We start from the raw sequence: 17,791 nt of genomic DNA, 5'->3' as shown, positions 1-17,791 counted from the left end.
AATCAAAAACAGAAATGCAGAATGCACATTGCAGTCACGCTCTGGTCTCAGGAGGATAATGTTAACAGATTGTCCCCATTCACTTCCAGTGCCTCACTGGAATCTATTTTTTTATAGATTTTTTTTTTTTAAAGAAAAGGAGGGGCAAGTCAAAATGTATTTTTGTAGTAATAAACATTATGCCACAAATGCTGTCGTTTGAGCTTAACTTGTATTGAACCCGGAATATTCCTTTAGTAGGGCATGTTGGCATCATCCTTGTGTTTAAATAGCCGGAGGACGCTTGCTTTGTGACTCTGTTAGCATGATGTTAACAATAATAACTGTAGCACCCCTGCTGAGAAGACCAGCTTAGACCATCGTGAATTTCCTAGCTGGCCAAGCCTGGTTTTTGCTGGTTAGTGTTGGCCTGATGTTGGTCTAGCTGGTAGCAAAACTTCAAGCAACATGATCTTTCTTGTTATACTGGTTGACCAAGTAATCCAAATCACAACATATGATGAATGGTGCTTAAAACATGGGCTCTATTATTTGGGCTGTTTTTTGTTTGGGGGAGAGGAATCAGCTGTGATTGGCTTACAGTGGTGTTGTGGATTGAAATATATAAGTTTTGCTGTGTGGGAGACAGAAATAAGATGAAATATGGGTTTGTGCTTGTGTAAGGGAGTAATAAAGTGTGTATGTAGTTTTGAGTAACTGCATTGCTTTGGGTCCCACTGGATTGCATCTTTCCCTCCTTGTAACTGCATCAATTCTCCTTCCCCCTCTTTCTTTTTCTCTTTTCTATCAGACTTTGACCCTTTGTTTCTCTGTTTTCCTTTCATATTTCCAACATCATGTCCAACTAACTTACTCAGTGACGCAAGCCCAGAAACTGCTGTAGTCATGCCCCCCGAACCCCCAAACCATGTCATGTTTGACCTTAAACAGTCTGTGACCTCTGCAGAGGAGTTGTTGGCTGAGAAATCAAAGGATGAGAGCGAATGTGATGAAGATGAGGAAAGGGAACCGGATATTGAAAAAGATGACATGCTGGCTCGAAGGACAGGAGCATTTCAGAAGGCATCAAAAGGGACGTCCTATAACCGATTCCTCCCGCAGCCAGGATCCAAGAGAGAGGGCACTATAGGGGCTTCCCTGTCCCAGAAAGGAAGTTTTCAGATATACACGAGTGGAGAAAGAGACCTGCTCTACCTGGAAAGAAATATAAAGACAAAGAGAACCAAGATTGGACAGAGGTGGGACAAGCTCAAACTTTTGAGTGTCTTTGTTTTTAATGGTGTTTCACTTTAAGAATTGCTCGTACTTACTGTAAGTTTAGGGATTTGAACAAACCTCTAACAGTAAGTATTCAAATTTGGTGTGTAACTTGTCCCGCACCGTTTGTGCAACACCTACAACACTCTACAGCATCATAGCAGTGATTTTCACTCCTCTTATCCAGTTTTCATTTGCTTTTAACTAAAGAAGTCAGTGTGTGTTTTTGTTTGTAACCTGCTCACGTTAAGTTGCCTTGTAGAATATTGTGTCTTTGCTATATATAGCTGAGTGTAATTGTGCAAGTTAGTTATCACCATATACTATTTTGACAGAAATGAACCAGCTGAACAACTTCCAAAGACACCAGTTCCGGTTTCTGTAGTTGCCCAAAAGAGCCCTGACATTGTATGCTCAACTGCTAACAATGTTGATTACTGTGGCAGTTATGATGATTATGAAGACTGTGGGGATGAAGGCCCAATGCCAGACTTTGTCAAGGATGACATGCTCACTCAAAGGACTGAAGCTCACCAAAAGCCATGTGGGGGGACAGGACAGCCTTTTAATGCATTCTTGCCCAAACTTGGTGCTGTCAAACACCAAAACACCCCTGCCAGTGGATTCCAGCAGGCATACCTCAAGCCTAAAGAGCAAGAGAAAGTCCCAGCTTTGGACAGGTTTGGAACCACTTGGAATGAAGTGTGTCTCTCTGAGTGTTCAAAATGTTGCTATTGCTGGGGTGTTTATGCAATGGTGTTTGTTTACATTGATGTCTATTACAAGGCTGCTTTAACTAATCAATAATAATCAATGAAGAATTAATTTTATTAGCGATTAGTCAGGTCTTTGCGCTGTGCACTGATAGCCTTCTCCAGTGACATCACTTTGCAGTCCACAGAGCAAGATGCAGTCGAATAAAAGTGTACAGAATAAGGGGCTGTTCACACCAAACCTGTTTTGCATCAGTATGCACTGTTTTTATATTGTTTTTTGTGTAAACATGTAATAGATGTCGCCTTTGCCAGTTGCCCCATTAAAAAAATATATTTAACTCTTAAAATCATCTCGAGACACCTTGGTTCTGTTTTAACTGTTGCGCTATGTCTAGCTTTTATGTGCAAGAATGCATTTGGACTGAAAGGTCCCCAAGTTGTCCAAAGCATATGAACACTTAATATTATTGGCCAATTTTTTGCACACATTGTATAATCATTATTATATAGACTTTGATTTGCACATTGTTTTAAAGGAGAGCATTGGTCAAGATGTGGACTATAAGTTGTGGACTACCATAATACACTATTCGATTAATCATAGAAATAATCAACAGTTGCAGTCCTAGTATACTAACATGGGTTGTTGTTGTCTTGTAGTTTTGGTGTTGGGCTTGCAATTGCTTGATTCTCAGATTACAGAGAAGGGATCACTGATTTTTGGTGGATATGTTTGTTTACTAATGTTTGAAAGTGGCTTGCCGTTCTTTCACTACACTGAATTACTGTGTTCTTCTTGTCTCTTGCTTTTCTTTGATGTATCTGATAGCTGCAAATTTTATTGCCGTGTTATTTAGAGTGTTTTTGCCTTTATTTTAAAACCTCAGTCTGTTCTTTGTACTTGTCTTCTCTGTCCTCTCTGGCTGGGCTGGCTATTGATTTGTGTTTTGCCAGAGAACATAGAGGGCAAGCGGAACAAAGCATGGAATTGAATGCCTTCCTCAGCCTCTTTCAAAGCCCTGCTTTGCTTTAGTAACCATGGCAACTTTCTCAGCTTCACCCTTAGCTCTGTGGCCCCGCCCCCAAGAGATGCTGAGGACACGCCTAGGAAGTGCCCTCAGATGATGGACAGGCAAGAGACGGGCTCTGTGTGTGTGGTGGGACAGGAAAGTCTTATTAAAAATGAGAATATTATCAAAAGCTCCTCCCCCAAACCTGACCGAGCCTCACGACGGACCCTTTGGCAGGAAGATGATGATCTACCCCCAATGTGAGAAAGCACTTTAAGGACCAATTTATTAAGTTTTACCAACTTCTGCATGAAAAGAGATTATGTGCCATGTCTGTATCTCTGCATTAGATCAATATTTCAGTCTCTGTTTGAGTAATACTTACGAAAACTTTCTAGAAAATGTCCTGGTTATATTTAACCCCAATATAAATACAAGTATATTGTATTGTACTGTACTCTCATGTAAACAGTGTTGCAATGTAAACATGCCTAATGGCCCTAAAAACAGTCTAGTAAAATAGGAACAGGACATTTTTTTGTGAAAATCTTTACTTTAGCTTATTGCTAATAATATATGAACCTGACAGCACTAGGCTCTGTAAACAGCAAAAAAAATAGTCTGACCACGTGACTATTTTTTATCCAATTGAAAGACTATGAAGCCCTCTTTGCCTTAACCGTTCGAGTTTGCTGAAGTCTGGCTATGTCTAGTGGAAGTTTATGAAACAGCGAATGTTACTTACAGCACCTTTAATTAACAATTGAGAGTCATTTCCCTGCCCAAAGCTTTTTTGATTATAACCTCTTAATAAAACAAGCACTTTAATTTACATTAAAAACATTGAATAGGAGCTAGAAAACACGTAAATATCAAATACATGATGTTTCTGCACATAGTTTTATTGTGCAGCAATATTTTTATTTTGAGGGGTCATTGTCTTGTTTTTATAAAGAAAGGTATGAACCTGCAGTGATCTATTATGTTGTAATGTTTTGTTCTTTAAAGTGTAACTATTTTTTTTTATCCATTAATGTTCTAGATTCAGATCTACTAGTGTTTCTGATGAAACGGAGTAAGTTTTTTTTTCTTTCGTTCTTTCTCTTTTATGAGAGCTGCTGCTGAAAATTGTCAGTTGCATGTACTATAAAAATATACATTTATGCAGTGTCTCTATTGTCGATACAATCATTTTCTACATTTACCTACTTTATCTTGCTTTTTATGCATGCATACACAAAAGCTAAATAGCCTGCCCCTAAATGTGCATGTAAAAGCATATTTTTGGATCTTTCTCACGATTTGATGTGGTGGATGCTTTTTTCTGCCTGATTAAAATGCGTACACATATACAAACACTCACTTTTCTAACCTTAGTCTACTACAGCATACGTTGCATTAAAGGAATTAAATGAAAATTCTGTCGTTATTTACTTTAATTACTCTTTGTGCTACTCTCAGTATGAACCCAAATTATAAACGTGCTCCATATGACTATATTCTATGTTTTCTAAAGTCATTTCAGAAATTCCTGGGTGAAAAATGATAAAAATTCAAGTTGTTATTCTCTGAAAATCTTAAAATTCGCCTTAGCTCTCTTAGGTGTGTTCATGAGGGAAATGCTGTCTGATTCGTGAACTTCATGGGGGGTGGGGTGTTTAAACTATATGATGGTAAGTAAATGATGACAGAATTTTTTTTTTGGGTGATCTACTCCTTTAAAGGCAGAACGCTAAAGATATTTTAGAACATGCATACATGAACCTGTTCTTGTAGTTCTGTTTCTATTGTTCATGGTGCTGATAACTATGTGTGTTGCTCTTTGGCTAGCTTTACTTCCACTTAACTATGTCATCCTTGATTAACATCACAATGACATTTCATCTTTCTTTTTCTATTGAGAACGTCCTGTCTTTGTGTCTTCAGGTCTCAGAGGAAGGGATGTAGTACTATTTTGGATCTGGCTTTGATCTCATCTTTCCTTCTTCAGCTGAAAGAAATGGAGTGTTTTAAAATTTCTCTTTGTTTTTGTTTGTTATTCACAGGAGTATGAGTTTGACTGACATGCGTGATGAAGAGGAGCTGGCCTACCGCCGACAGCACAGCCAATCACGACATGAGCGGTTACACAACCAGTACAACAAGCACAAAGAGGAGGAGGACCAGTGGCAAGATGTGAGTCGTGCAAACCCACAGACAAACACATGTTTAACAAAATCTCATACATATATTACAGTATGTTTATAATTTTTCTGGCTTCTGTGTGTAGGATTTGGCTCGCTGGAAGAATCGGAGGCGAAGTGCCTCTCAGGATCTGATCAGAAAAGAGGAAGAGAGGAAGATGATGGAGAAGTTGATGAAAACAGATGGAGGATCTGGCCATCGCAAGAAGAGCATCAAAACATACAAAGAGATCGTAGAGGAGAAGTGAGACACAAATTTTAATCTCTACAACGTCCAGATTTAGAAGTAAACTGGTAACACTTCCAATTGTTAACATTAGTTAACATTAGCTAACACTAACCATCAACATTACTTTTACAGCATTTATTAATCATGGTTAATGCGAATTTCAACATGTACTAATACATTTTTATAATCAAAAGTTGTATTTGTGAACATTAGTTAATGCACTATGAACTAACATCAACTAAAAATTAATTAACTAACATTAACAAAGATTAATAAATGCTATAAAAATATATTGTTCATTGTTAGTTCATGATACCTAATGCATTAACTAATGTTAACAAATGGAACCTTATTGTAAAGTTTTACCAATAAACGAAACTAGCTGTACATTAAAATTACATGCTTTGCATATGTGCACTTGTGTAAAGCACTTGTGATTTATCATTTACTTTCAAAATCTTCCCATCACCCTCTTTTTCTGTCCATTTAGTAAAATTCAGGGGCAAATTCACTAAGAATGAATAGCACCCTCTGATAGCACTGTTCTGTTTGCAGATGCGTTGGTTCAGCACCCAATTCACCCAAAACAAATTGTGGTTGACCGATATATTGGTTTTGCCAATTAATTGCTAATTAACTACTTTTTGATCAGTTATTTCCATTGTGTCAAATGTATGCCGCAAATTGGTAAAATCTAATATTGGTCGACCTCTAGAAGAAATTATGCAAGTCATTAGGATTGAGATCAATGCTTTTTTCACACATCGATAATCATAAAAATTTCATAATGATTATTGATGTATATTGACCTTTTTCCAGATATTAACATAAACTAATGCAATTTCTGGTTCTGAGAGCTAGTTTGTGGAGGATGCAACAGACTGCTGTGACCTTCCATACTTTGTTGGGACTGTACGGCATCTGTGATTCTGACACTTGAATTGGCTCTTTAAAATGCTGACTGTGTGCACATGTACACTACCAGTCTGGATATACTGTATGCCGTGTATACGCTGTTCTCAATCATGTAATCATCATTTGATGAATTACTGCTGCCATGATCAAAAGAAAATGCTCATCAAAATGTCTTCTTTTTGCAGCTTGTGTCCTGTTAATTGTGAAAAATGTTTGAGTTTTGTGAATAAAAGTCTATAAATGAGCATTATTTACATGGATAGGAGACGTGTTTAAGCTGAAAAGAATAACAATGTCTTAATTTAAAAACTCATAGGGCAGATGTATTTCAGTGCATTTAGCACCTGGTTAAACTTGATTGTTGGGGTGAGTGAATAAAACCAGGTTTTTTGCTTAAATACAGCATTAAATGAAATTGTCTCTAAGACAGCGTTCCCACGGTCAAGGAAAACCTGAAAAGTCATGGAAATGCTGTAAATCTTAAAGTCATGGAATTTCTTTTGTGAATATAATTTTTACAAGTCATGCTATGCTTTAAAATATTTCATTGGCTGGAAATAGCTCTTTGAGAGTGAGCACTATAAATACATTTTTTAAATCCTTATCTAGTAATCCAAGAAACTTGAAAAGTCTTGAAAAATTCATGGGAATGCATTGGTTTAAATGTCTTCCTTACTGCTTTATTTGTTAAAAATCTGTTGACCTCTCTCTCTCTTTCACACTCAGAGAGCGTAGAGAACAGGAGCTACATGAACAGTACTGCAAGGCCTCCACCCCAGAAGAGAAAGCAGCAGTGCTTCAACGCTACGCTCTCCGTTTCACCATCAGCGACGCAATCCTGGAGAAACTCCAGCTCCCCAAACTGCCTTCTGCTGCCATGCCGATCCACACTTCTCCTCTCCAACAGCATGTGAAGCAGAGCACAAGCCCTGCCCCAGTAGAACCAGAAGCTCCAGAGCCTACACAAACCACCCAAATACAGCACAGTGTCCTTGCTGACCAGAAGATTGTACAAAATCAGACACCGCGACAGCCCAAGTGCCCTGAACCATCACCGACAAAGACCACCAAAAATCCAGAAATCCCATCGGCACCCATACGTCCCCTTGTTTGTTCAAAGCCTGTTCCTCTAATCACCCCAAAACCCTACAGCCAGCCCAGATTCAGCCAGGGCCCGCACAAAACACTGAAGGCAAGGATATAATACTCGATAACCAATACATTTAAAGCTGCTGTGTTTAATTTCCACCAAAGAGAATTGCAAAATAATGTCTGTTTCTAAAGATTTTTCCCAAACATTCTTCCTATCTACATCAGGCTGATTGGAGATGTCTCGAAAGTATTCAAAGCCTTTATAAAATGAGTATAAACTCATACCTTTGCCCTCCAATCAGAAAATCTCAGCAAACATACCCAGCAGCAACCACCCACTTCCATGACACACTGCAAATGTCTCACTTTTTTGCAATATACTATAAACATATTGTTTCTATACTTATAAATCAACAACTTGAAATCAATAGTTTTATATTTTATATTTATTTTGCTTCAAATTAAAGATTGTAATGTTGTGATTCACCTCGGAACTGGTTGGTTTGGTTCATGGCTTAGAACTCTTTAATGAAGGATTTTAATAAATCCCTATGGAAAAAATGAATGGGAAAAAATTATTCATATATATATACTGTTGCACTCTGTTGTCAGGCAAACAGGCCTGCCCTGAACACAGGCCATTGTTAGTTTGAACAGCTTAACATAGTAGCATTGGCTCAATCAGAGCAATGTTATTATAGCGCCACGGTGTTTGGGGAAGTCAACCTACAATCGGCTTTATTTTAGTTGTCTCTGCATAATAAACTGGGACAAGAGAAAGTATTTTAACATTGAAAATTACACCCAGTAGCTTTAATAATAAATGTGTGCATACTCCAAAATGTTCAGCTTGGCATAGTAATGTGTGTTCTTTGTTTTTAATGCAGACTGATGGGCTGGTGCGTGTGAATGGAGAGAGCACTCAAGAGGAGAGAAGAGACCGTGTAGTTGGGGTGTCTCTAATACATCCTGTCTCCTTCTCTTCCTCACCTCCAAAGTCAGCCACTCAGACTCAACAAATTGAGCTAACTGTGTTAGAAAACTCACACCATCAGCAAAACACACAGGCATCTCTTCCTGACCAGGAGAAAAAGGTTGTAATGAAGGAAAAAGAATGTTCTCTAAGCATTCACCAAGAGAATAGCAAAGAAGAGACCTCAACTACACTACAGTCAGAACCAGGTAAAAATATATAATAATTAACCAAAGTTCTCAATATCCACAAGTTTTTTTTTTTTTTTTTTTAAGGGAGTCATATAATTATATAATGAGAAATGATATGTTCGGCCCAAGACAGCTGGAATAGACTCCAGCACTACCCTACATGGGACAATAAGCGATGATGGATGGTTGGATATAAAGAGAAATCTTTTCTTTTTCTTAGTTACTATGTAAACATTCACTCACTGAGCACTGTACTAGGAACACCTACTTATTCATGCGATTATCTATTCAGCCAATTGTGTTGCATCAGTGCAATGCATAAAATCATGCAGCTACAGTTCAGGATCGTCACATCTTAATGTTCACATCAACCATCAGAATGGGGTAAAATGCGATCTCAGTGATTTGGACCGTGGCATTATTGTTGATGCCAGACGGGCTGGATTGAGTGTTTCTGTAACTGCTGATCTCCTGGGATTTTCATGCACAAAAGTCTCTAGATTTTACTCAGAATGGTGCCAAAAACAATGAACATCCAGTGAGTGGCAGTTCTATGGATGGAAATGCCTTGTTGATGAGAGAAGTCAGTGGAGAATATCCAGACTGGTTCAAGTTGACAGAAAGGTTATGGTAACTCGGATAACCACTCAACTGTACCACTGTAGTGGGCAGAATAGCATCTCAGAATGCACAACATGTTGAACCTTAAGGTGGATGGGCTACAACAGCAGAAGACAATTCGGTCAATAGTGTTCCTAATAAAGTGCTCAGTGAGTGTATTGTGACATTCAGAAGTCAACATTTTCTCCAAAAAGAGCATTTTTTCAATCCAATTGGCCAAAACAGCTTGTTCCAATGTGAATAAATGAACACATTATTTCTCACATATGGCAATATGACACCTGTTACTGGTAAAGCATCTGTTATAATATAATGAAAGACTCAAGAATTATATGTTGCTTGGGAAAATATATATATACAGTATATCGTAAGAATGCTGTTATTTTTTAATGGCCTTCAATGGGGAAACATGCTTTTTGGCACCAAATGGTGTAGTTCTGACATCCACTAGCAGAGGCTAATGGGGTGATGCTAAGCCCCTGAGAAAAACAAACAAATTCAATTTTAGAATGTTTTTTAATGTTAATGAAGGATTGGGCAGCACAAACTATATTGGACCCAACAACAGACTCATACTCCTTGTGTAAGTGTTCATGAAAACCATTACAAGAGGATAACGGACATAAATGAAATGATATATGACCCCTTTAAAGCAGAGTAAGCAAAGGTTGCATTGATTCTTTTGTTAACTTACCTTTGCCTATTTAGCAGAAAAACAGTCAATGCCTGATATGATGGTGAAGCGCAGCTGTGTTGTCACAACGACTATTGTAACAGAACTCACTCAGACACACCCCGTCCAACCAAGTGACACCTCTAGCGCAGACCAGGTGGGCCTTGATATCTTGCTTTCACTTTTGGGTTGATAAAAAAAGCACTGAACAATGCCTTGCTAAATTAAGCTACTGCTTGGTTGGATAGAAACTATTTTAATTTTCATATTGCGATCAAAGAAAAGAGGGAGAATCTATAATTATTTCCTTTTTAATTCCCAACAGCTTTGTGCTTCAGTCCAGAATTCATTTGATCTGAGCTCATCTATCGAGTCCATCAAGGCTGACCAGACTTCATACTCACTCTCAATGACCGGTAATACTACTCCACTTGAGCACAGAATGTGATGGGAGATAAAAATACACTGGAATGCCAGTAATTGAAACAAATCACTGCTCAAACTTCCCCACTTTTTTCATTTGCCTCCTCTTAAATGTACAGTTCACCCAAAAATGAAAATTCTCTCATCATTTACTTACCTCATACCATCCCAGGCATGAATAGTTTTTTTCTTCTGCTGAACACAAACCAAGACTTTTGCAAGAATATTTCAGCTCTGTAGGTCCATACAATGCAAGTCACAGTTTCCAATCCACAGTGTCCACAGTGTACAATCTTTAAGCTCCAAAAAGCATATAAAGGCAGCATAAAAGTAATCCATATGACTCCAGTGGTTAAATCCATGTCTTCAGAATCATATCACATTTCATATCATATCACTTCTGAAGACACGGATTTAACAACTGAATTTGAATAGTTTACTTTCATGCTACCATTACGTGCTTTTTTTGAGCTTCAAAGTTTTGGACCAAATTAACTTGCATTGTATGGACCTACAGAGCAGAGATGATCCTCTTAAAATCTTTGTTTTTGTTTAGCAGGAAAAAATAAGTCATATACATCTGGAATGGTATGAGGGGTGAGTAAATGATGAGAGCATTTGCATTTTTGGGTGAACTATTCCTTTATTCTTATGTTAGGTTACCTTTCTGTCTGGTTTATCATTTCCACCTCTCTCTCTTGCTTTTTGCCTGTCTTTCTCTTTCATTGACTTTCCCTTTTTCATTTGGGGGAGTCTGGTAGGGTCCTCACCCACCTCTAATAGTTCTAGGTTACGCTGGGAGTTCTTCGCCCTAACAGGTAAAACTGAACTAATGGCACAGGGCTTCCTTCTCCATGAATGGCAGAGGAGCACATATTTATCCATCTGCCCATATCTTGTTTGGCCTCCTCCTTTGACTGTCTTTCCTGTGTAGGTGCATTATTTACACTTGTCTGCTGAGGGCACTATGAGACAGTCTCTATATAGACTTTCTAAGCTGGTTTTTAACCTTTACCACTCTGTCATTTTGTCCTCACCGAGCATTTGTAGCATGGAGTCATATGTCAGCAGTTCATGAGGGTAGATCTGATTTAGTCTGATCATTGTGCAACCATGTGCACCTTTGTAGAAATTGCCATGTTGTTCTATGTTATATTGCTTTGAGTTTCATATGTTTCCATGTCTGTATTGACAGCTCAGAGAAAATAAACCCCTCTTGTCTTTCTTTCTATCTCTCTATCTCATTTATTTGTGTTATTTTAGTGTTTAATGCTCTGTGTATTTATGGTCAAGTGCTCACTTATTATTATATCCATCACCTTTGATCTGAGAACAAGTGGCTAGGCGAGACTGATTATCATTTATTCCTGGTCTCCTGTGACCACTCATGATCAGATTTCAAGGGGAGGGTCATTTTGTGACTACATACATTGTTTACTGCATCATTGTGTCAATGCAAAAAAGTAAAACAAGCGCAAAATATCGGTACACTGTTGCACCCAAATATACCTTTTTGTTGATTTTGAACATTTTAGTGCCAGACCACTTGTTATCAGATCACCCAAGACTAATGTTCTGGTGTAAACTGGACCAGTTGGAGCTCCAGTGGTGCTGTTGCTTTCATTGGTGTAAGCAGATGTTAAGGAGTATATGATGAGTTTCTAAAGCAATTGTTTGTCCTTTTCTCCACAGAGGGGACTGACTATTCCATTGAATGTGTAAGTACTGCAGTTGTTCCAAGCTCAAACTTATTCTTCAGTTCCAAAATATCTCTTTATCTTTCCTTTTTCTCCATCATTTTCCATACTGTTTCCCTTGTTAGTCACTCATTGGAACAGTGTAGGTGGTCCCTGTCTTCTTACTGTCCTCTCCTCTATATCCTTTATCCTTCTGTATGTGTCCGTGCATCAGATTGAAACCCCAATGTTGAACCTTGCGAAAAGGGTTGACCATTGGACATGGGATCCTAATGAAGAACGCAGGCGGCAGGAGAGATGGCAACAAGAGCAGGAACGCCTGCTGCAGGTACAATTGTCAACTTGGGGTTTATCTGAGAGTAGTCTCGTTTAGACAGACAGCATTAAGTTTGGACCTCATTGCAGCTTATTCTGGCCAGTAACTGCAGACTTAAGCCCTATTCACACCAAGTCTGTTTTTTCAGTGTGAATGCTTGGTCCAACAAACTTTTGACTCACAGTTATTGAGTCAATGGAGGAATAATTGATTCCCATGGTGCTATTCACACCAGGTCCGACAAATCGTCCTGCAACAATCCTAAGGGTTTTTTTGAGAGTAGTCTGATTTTTTTTTTTTTTCTTCATACTGCAATGAAAACTGTCTGACCAATGAGATGTTTTTGTAATTTGTTGAGTCGCTGCAGATACTGAATCAGCACGTTGGTGGCAGTAGAAGTGCTGCTGATACACACCCTTGAAAATTATTCTTAGTAATTATCAAAACTTTTGTACTGCAAACATAACACTGTCTGCTTATTATATTATTATTAATATTAGGCCTTTAGCATGCAGTACTATAATTGTTCATAAAAATATAGACTCTGTATATCTCTGTCCTCTTTGTACTCATCTCACATACAAAAACATTAAATTCAATGCAAATATGCAGCAAATAAATAAGATTGAAGCTGTACACACATTCTTGCTTTTTAGAATATTTATGCAATGTGATAATACCTCATAATGTACATTTATTTCATATTTGTATCACTGTACCTGTTATATTATCCTGGCATTAAAAAATAGCATCGAGGTTCGGTATTCGTTTGCACCAAGCTTGTAGTAAAATAGCCCAAAAAATATTGCATGCAACATGCGATATTTAACTGTAGACAACATATTGCAGAACCACATTGCTATTGTTATCGCAAGGATTATATAACAAAGTATTCCTGTAATGGTGCTGTTTTCTAACCACGCACAAGAAACCCTGAATTCAATACAAATATGCAATAATTTAAATAAAGAAAAGACAGTGAGCCATGATTTTCTTTTATATTATTTTAATGTTATGCATCATATTTTATACTATACCGGTTAATCTTAATGTACATTATTTCATTGGGTATTTATATCACTGTACATTGTGTTATATTATCCAGGCATTAATTGAGGCATTATAAAGGGAGAAGTAGGGTTCAGGAGGCTGTTTGGAATATAGCTATAAATATGCAACAGCACTCTTTTAGAGATTATATACTCCTCAAAATGCATCAAAACCATGCAAAGAACATAATGAAACGGTTATGCCAATTGAGGTAAATAAATGCTTTAACACCGTTCAAGATGTTAATCTCTTGCATTGACAGTTGAATGCAGAAGGGTCCATGCAGGAATCAATTATAAATGTATGTAAAAGTTACAGGGGTGAAATAGTTTTGAATTACATTTTTAACGGTCTCTGTGTGAATAGACATTTCGTCGGAAGTTCATGTAGCAAAACGTCATGGTTTGGTGTGAAAAGGATTTTTGATATGAAGAGACCATCTGACTGATATGTAAAGTGACCAACTACAGTTTGTTTTGTTTTTATGTGCCATTTAGGGGCAGGGCTACCTAAAATACATTATACCACAATAATAGACCATAGGAAATTATACAAATAATGATGTGGTAGTGTCCACAAATAGTTAAATCGATAACACCAAAATAATAGCAGAAGATGTGTATAGACTTTGTGATCAGAAAGCACAGCTTCTCTGGGAGTCTATAAGAGCATTATGAGCACTAATTGTATTGGATCAGCATCTAATTGCCTTTTAGACATAGTGCTTTCAATCAATATTTTTGTCCCCCGCTTGAAGCCTGACGTCTCTATATGATTGGTCGAGCTTTCAAATGGGCAGGCCACTAATTGAAAAGGTCATGTACTTGATTGACAGCTTATCAAATGTAAAAGCTTTTTGCAGTCTGACATTACACACTATAAGCTTATTTAAGCTTTCATAATCCAATCTTTTGTGGCAAAAACAGATTTGAGCTTAGTTAATTATTTTTGTTAGGAAATTTCAATTAGTTTGAGCAACAATACAGACACCAAAAACTGTCTGTTCTTTCCCACTTTTGAAAAGCACCAGCCACCACTGCATCAGATGCCCAGTGAATGATCTGTGGGCGTGCCGTCTTAAGTTGAGAGTTGTCTGAGAGAAGTGCACACCTGGTATTCTGTTGCAGCAACTTCCTCTGTCATGAATGGTGTTGGTTTTTGGTGTAGGTTTCAGCATTCAGGTTGGCATGGCATTTGTCCGACTCTATCTCTGCCTTCGCTTCACCTGCTCTCGAATCCATTGCACTGTTGTCTTCTGTAGAAAGTCCCTTTCTCTTTCTTTATAACTCTCTCTCAGGTTATTGATTTAATCCCTCTTTTTCTCTCTCTGCAGGAGAAATACCAGAGAGAGCAGGAGAAGCTGAAGGAGGAGTGGGAGAGAGCACAGAAAGAAGTGGAAGAGGAGGAGAGGAGATACCATGAAGAGGTGCATCATCTTAATCTTTCAGCACAGCTCACATCACAACGTCCACCATCAGCCTGGTACTAATAAGGTCTTAATCTACAGGAGAAAAGGATTCTGGAGGAAACTGTGACCCCACTGACCACTCACTCCTCAGTTTTACCCTCCAGAAGTGTGACTGAGACCCCCTCCCTCAGCCAGCCACCACATGACACCATTGTCCTTTCATTGGCCGACTGGGAAAGGAAACAGGAAATGCTGGAGAGACAAGCACAGATGAACCAGAGTAACGGACTAACACACAGGTGGAATATTTACAAAATTCATTAGAACACACACTACCACTTTTCTATTCAAATGGTGCTTGCCCGTGGCATTTGTGAACCGCTCTCTGATCTGACCCACAGTTCCACTGACTTAACAGCCGAACAATGACATAAATATGTTAGTAACCTGTCAACAAACATTCATTGTAGTCTTTGTTGATGAATCTCATTTCTAGATTTGAGAAATGTACTATTAGGTTAAGTCTGGAAACTCTGATAGGTTCTCCGCAGGCCGATATGTTCGACTCAAGTTCAGCAGTGCAGCCTTGCATTGCATTCACCCTCCTCCTGCCCCAGCACCATGGGAAAATTTGGATAAGGTTGTCAGAACTGATTTTATAATGCATTGGTTACAAAAGGAGCAATCTAGTTTTGTTTTGTGTGTTGAGATGTTGTTGTTTTGAAAACTACTTTATCCAGCCAACCGCCCCCTCAGTTCTGGTTCCTGGTTTGAGGGGGTGGTGCAGAGCTGATCTTTCTGGCACAGAAATTGATTTTCTCTGGTGGAATTTCACAGAGTGTTTCAGATTGGATACTGGCTTTGGCACTGGCACTTTATCTGTGGAAAAGGGGTAACAGACAACTAGAATTTACAATGTTGAAAGCATCATTCTGTATAAAAGAGTTAAACTCTGAAGTAGTGTTTTATTTGAATGCTTGTATGCTAATGTAACCTCTTTGTCTTAGCCCTGTTGAAGTAATCACACCAGCTCAACAAAACGGCCAGAGAACTGAACCGCAGGAGAGCCAAACAGCTACACCACAACTGCAGTTTATACAGGGTAAGACATACACATGTGCACACACACATACATATACACTGATGAGCCAAAACATCATGACCTCCTAATATGCTGTTTGTTCTCCACGTGCCGCCAAAACAGCACTGACCCGCTGAGGCATGGACTCTGCAAGACCACTGAAGATGTGTTCTTTGTGTTTTTTTGTCAATATTGCAGATGGATCATGGAACTGTAAGTCTAAAGGCAGACAAGAGGATCTGAAGAAAACTGCTTCATTGGACCGTAAACAGAGTCCACCCCAGAGCCAGACCACAGGGATGAGGAGGTGTGTGTGTGGGAAAGCATGCAGTCTTGCACAAAGACATGTATGTCAAAAGGCTGCTTGGCTTTGCTATGTGCAGAGGACGCTTAATAGTTTAGATCTTTTTTTTTTCTTTCCTTTTTTGCAACATGGAACATTTTTGCATACAACTTGCTTTTAACTATCTGTATGCTTGTGTTTATGTGTGGCAGGACTGGGTCGTGTGAAAATGTTTTAGGAACACAATCATCAAAATCAACTTCACCACAAGACACACTGCCTCCATCCCCCAGCAGGTATGAGCTTTCCCTTCAACATATACTAGAGACCACTTACAGAAATGTGTTTCTGTGGGCACAGCTTCTGTTAATGTGTGTTATAAAGTGGTGGTGGTGGAGTGGGCTAAAGCAAATAACTGTTATTCATAAGGTCGCTGGTTCGATCCCCACGGCCACCACCATTGAGTCCTTGAGCAAGGCACTTAATTCCCTGTAATAAGTGCACTGTAAGTCACTTTGGATTAAAGTGTCTGCCAAATGCATAAATGTAAATGTAAAAATGCTTTTGAACTAGACACAGTGAATTTGTCATGCTGTTGAACTGGCCTGTAAGCTATAATGCATCGATTTCAAATGTAAGTATTATTCTAAAGTTTTGCCACCATTATTGTAAGACATTGTCAATGCTTTAATTTCAGGAGTTACATAAACATGCTGAATGCTTATGTATGCAAATTTCCCATACATGTTTTGATTGCATTTTTGCTTGTGTTACCACTTTCCTTGTGTTACCACTTTCCTGAGTTCATGCCAGCTCGAGTGCATGCTGTTATTAAAGCAAAAGAGGAACATACCAAATAGTAATAAATTCTGAAATGCATGTTATTTTAAAGTAAACTTAGAGTAATGAGAATACAAATGAGAAAATGCTAAATACATTTTTACTAGTAGACTCAGACTTTTGAACTCCACTGTGTGAGTATGTATGTAAACACTGTAGGTATGTGTAAGGGCTGAGCAGTATGACAGTTACTGTAAAGTTCAGAAACTTTTGTTATGTAAAATAGTTTATGCTAATATTAATTTCTATGAAGTTTTGTATTCATTTTGAAAAACAAAATGTAAAGTGTAAGACTTTTTGTTCTTATTGGTGCTGTTCTATTCATTAAAGCTTATTGAATATGTATGGTTTTTGCATTAATGTATGTTTTTGCACTCTCTACAGGTCGGTAAGTGGAAAAAAGCTCTGCTCTAGTTGTGCGCATCCGTTGGGCAAAGGAGCAGCTATGATCATTGAAACCTTGGGGCTGTACTTTCATATTCAGTGTTTTAAGGTAATGTTAATTTGTGTTTCTCTCTGTATATGTATGTGGGTAATGTGTGCATCCTCTTACATTGATATTTTATGTTTTCTAGTGTGGCATATGTAAAGGGTTACTTGGTGACACAAGTGCTGGAACTGACGTCAGAATTCGAAATGGACTTCTTAATTGTCAAGAATGCTACATAAAGTCACGGGGTGAGTTTTAAGTGTGTCTCAAACACGCTCATCTTTTTGTTCCTAATTGTGCAGGTTTTCATTTTTTTGTCACAAAATGAATAATGAACAGTCCAATAATTCCATCTTTTGCTCTGCCATGACAGACTCCAGAGACTTTTATTTTACTGTCAAAA

At 38.3% G+C, this 17,791-nt stretch overlaps 1 protein-coding gene across 1 annotated transcript in view; it reads left to right on the top strand.

Moving 5' to 3' along the window:
* The window catches only part of LOC127643544 (LIM and calponin homology domains-containing protein 1-like), a 69,615-nt gene that overhangs the window by 46,947 nt on the left and 4,877 nt on the right, over positions 1 to 17,791 (top strand). Inside the window, exons 14-33 of the mRNA XM_052126335.1 lie at positions 858 to 1,238; positions 1,593 to 1,937; positions 3,028 to 3,243; positions 4,026 to 4,058; positions 5,029 to 5,158; positions 5,253 to 5,410; positions 7,037 to 7,502; positions 8,290 to 8,584; positions 9,896 to 10,017; positions 10,186 to 10,276; positions 11,976 to 12,001; positions 12,195 to 12,308; positions 14,680 to 14,772; positions 14,854 to 15,069; positions 15,420 to 15,646; positions 15,762 to 15,856; positions 16,034 to 16,142; positions 16,331 to 16,414; positions 17,343 to 17,451; positions 17,534 to 17,636. Of these exons, the coding sequence (XP_051982295.1) occupies positions 858 to 1,238; positions 1,593 to 1,937; positions 3,028 to 3,243; positions 4,026 to 4,058; positions 5,029 to 5,158; positions 5,253 to 5,410; positions 7,037 to 7,502; positions 8,290 to 8,584; positions 9,896 to 10,017; positions 10,186 to 10,276; positions 11,976 to 12,001; positions 12,195 to 12,308; positions 14,680 to 14,772; positions 14,854 to 15,069; positions 15,420 to 15,646; positions 15,762 to 15,856; positions 16,034 to 16,142; positions 16,331 to 16,414; positions 17,343 to 17,451; positions 17,534 to 17,636 (3,413 nt within the window). The remainder of the gene's footprint in view (positions 1 to 857; positions 1,239 to 1,592; positions 1,938 to 3,027; positions 3,244 to 4,025; positions 4,059 to 5,028; positions 5,159 to 5,252; positions 5,411 to 7,036; positions 7,503 to 8,289; positions 8,585 to 9,895; positions 10,018 to 10,185; positions 10,277 to 11,975; positions 12,002 to 12,194; positions 12,309 to 14,679; positions 14,773 to 14,853; positions 15,070 to 15,419; positions 15,647 to 15,761; positions 15,857 to 16,033; positions 16,143 to 16,330; positions 16,415 to 17,342; positions 17,452 to 17,533; positions 17,637 to 17,791) is intronic.

This window comes from Xyrauchen texanus, chromosome 5 (assembly GCF_025860055.1).
Source record: "Xyrauchen texanus isolate HMW12.3.18 chromosome 5, RBS_HiC_50CHRs, whole genome shotgun sequence".
Lineage (NCBI taxonomy): Eukaryota > Metazoa > Chordata > Actinopteri > Cypriniformes > Catostomidae > Xyrauchen > Xyrauchen texanus.
The sequence above is the reverse complement of the archived record's forward strand: the minus strand, read 5'-3'. Positions and strand labels throughout refer to the sequence as shown.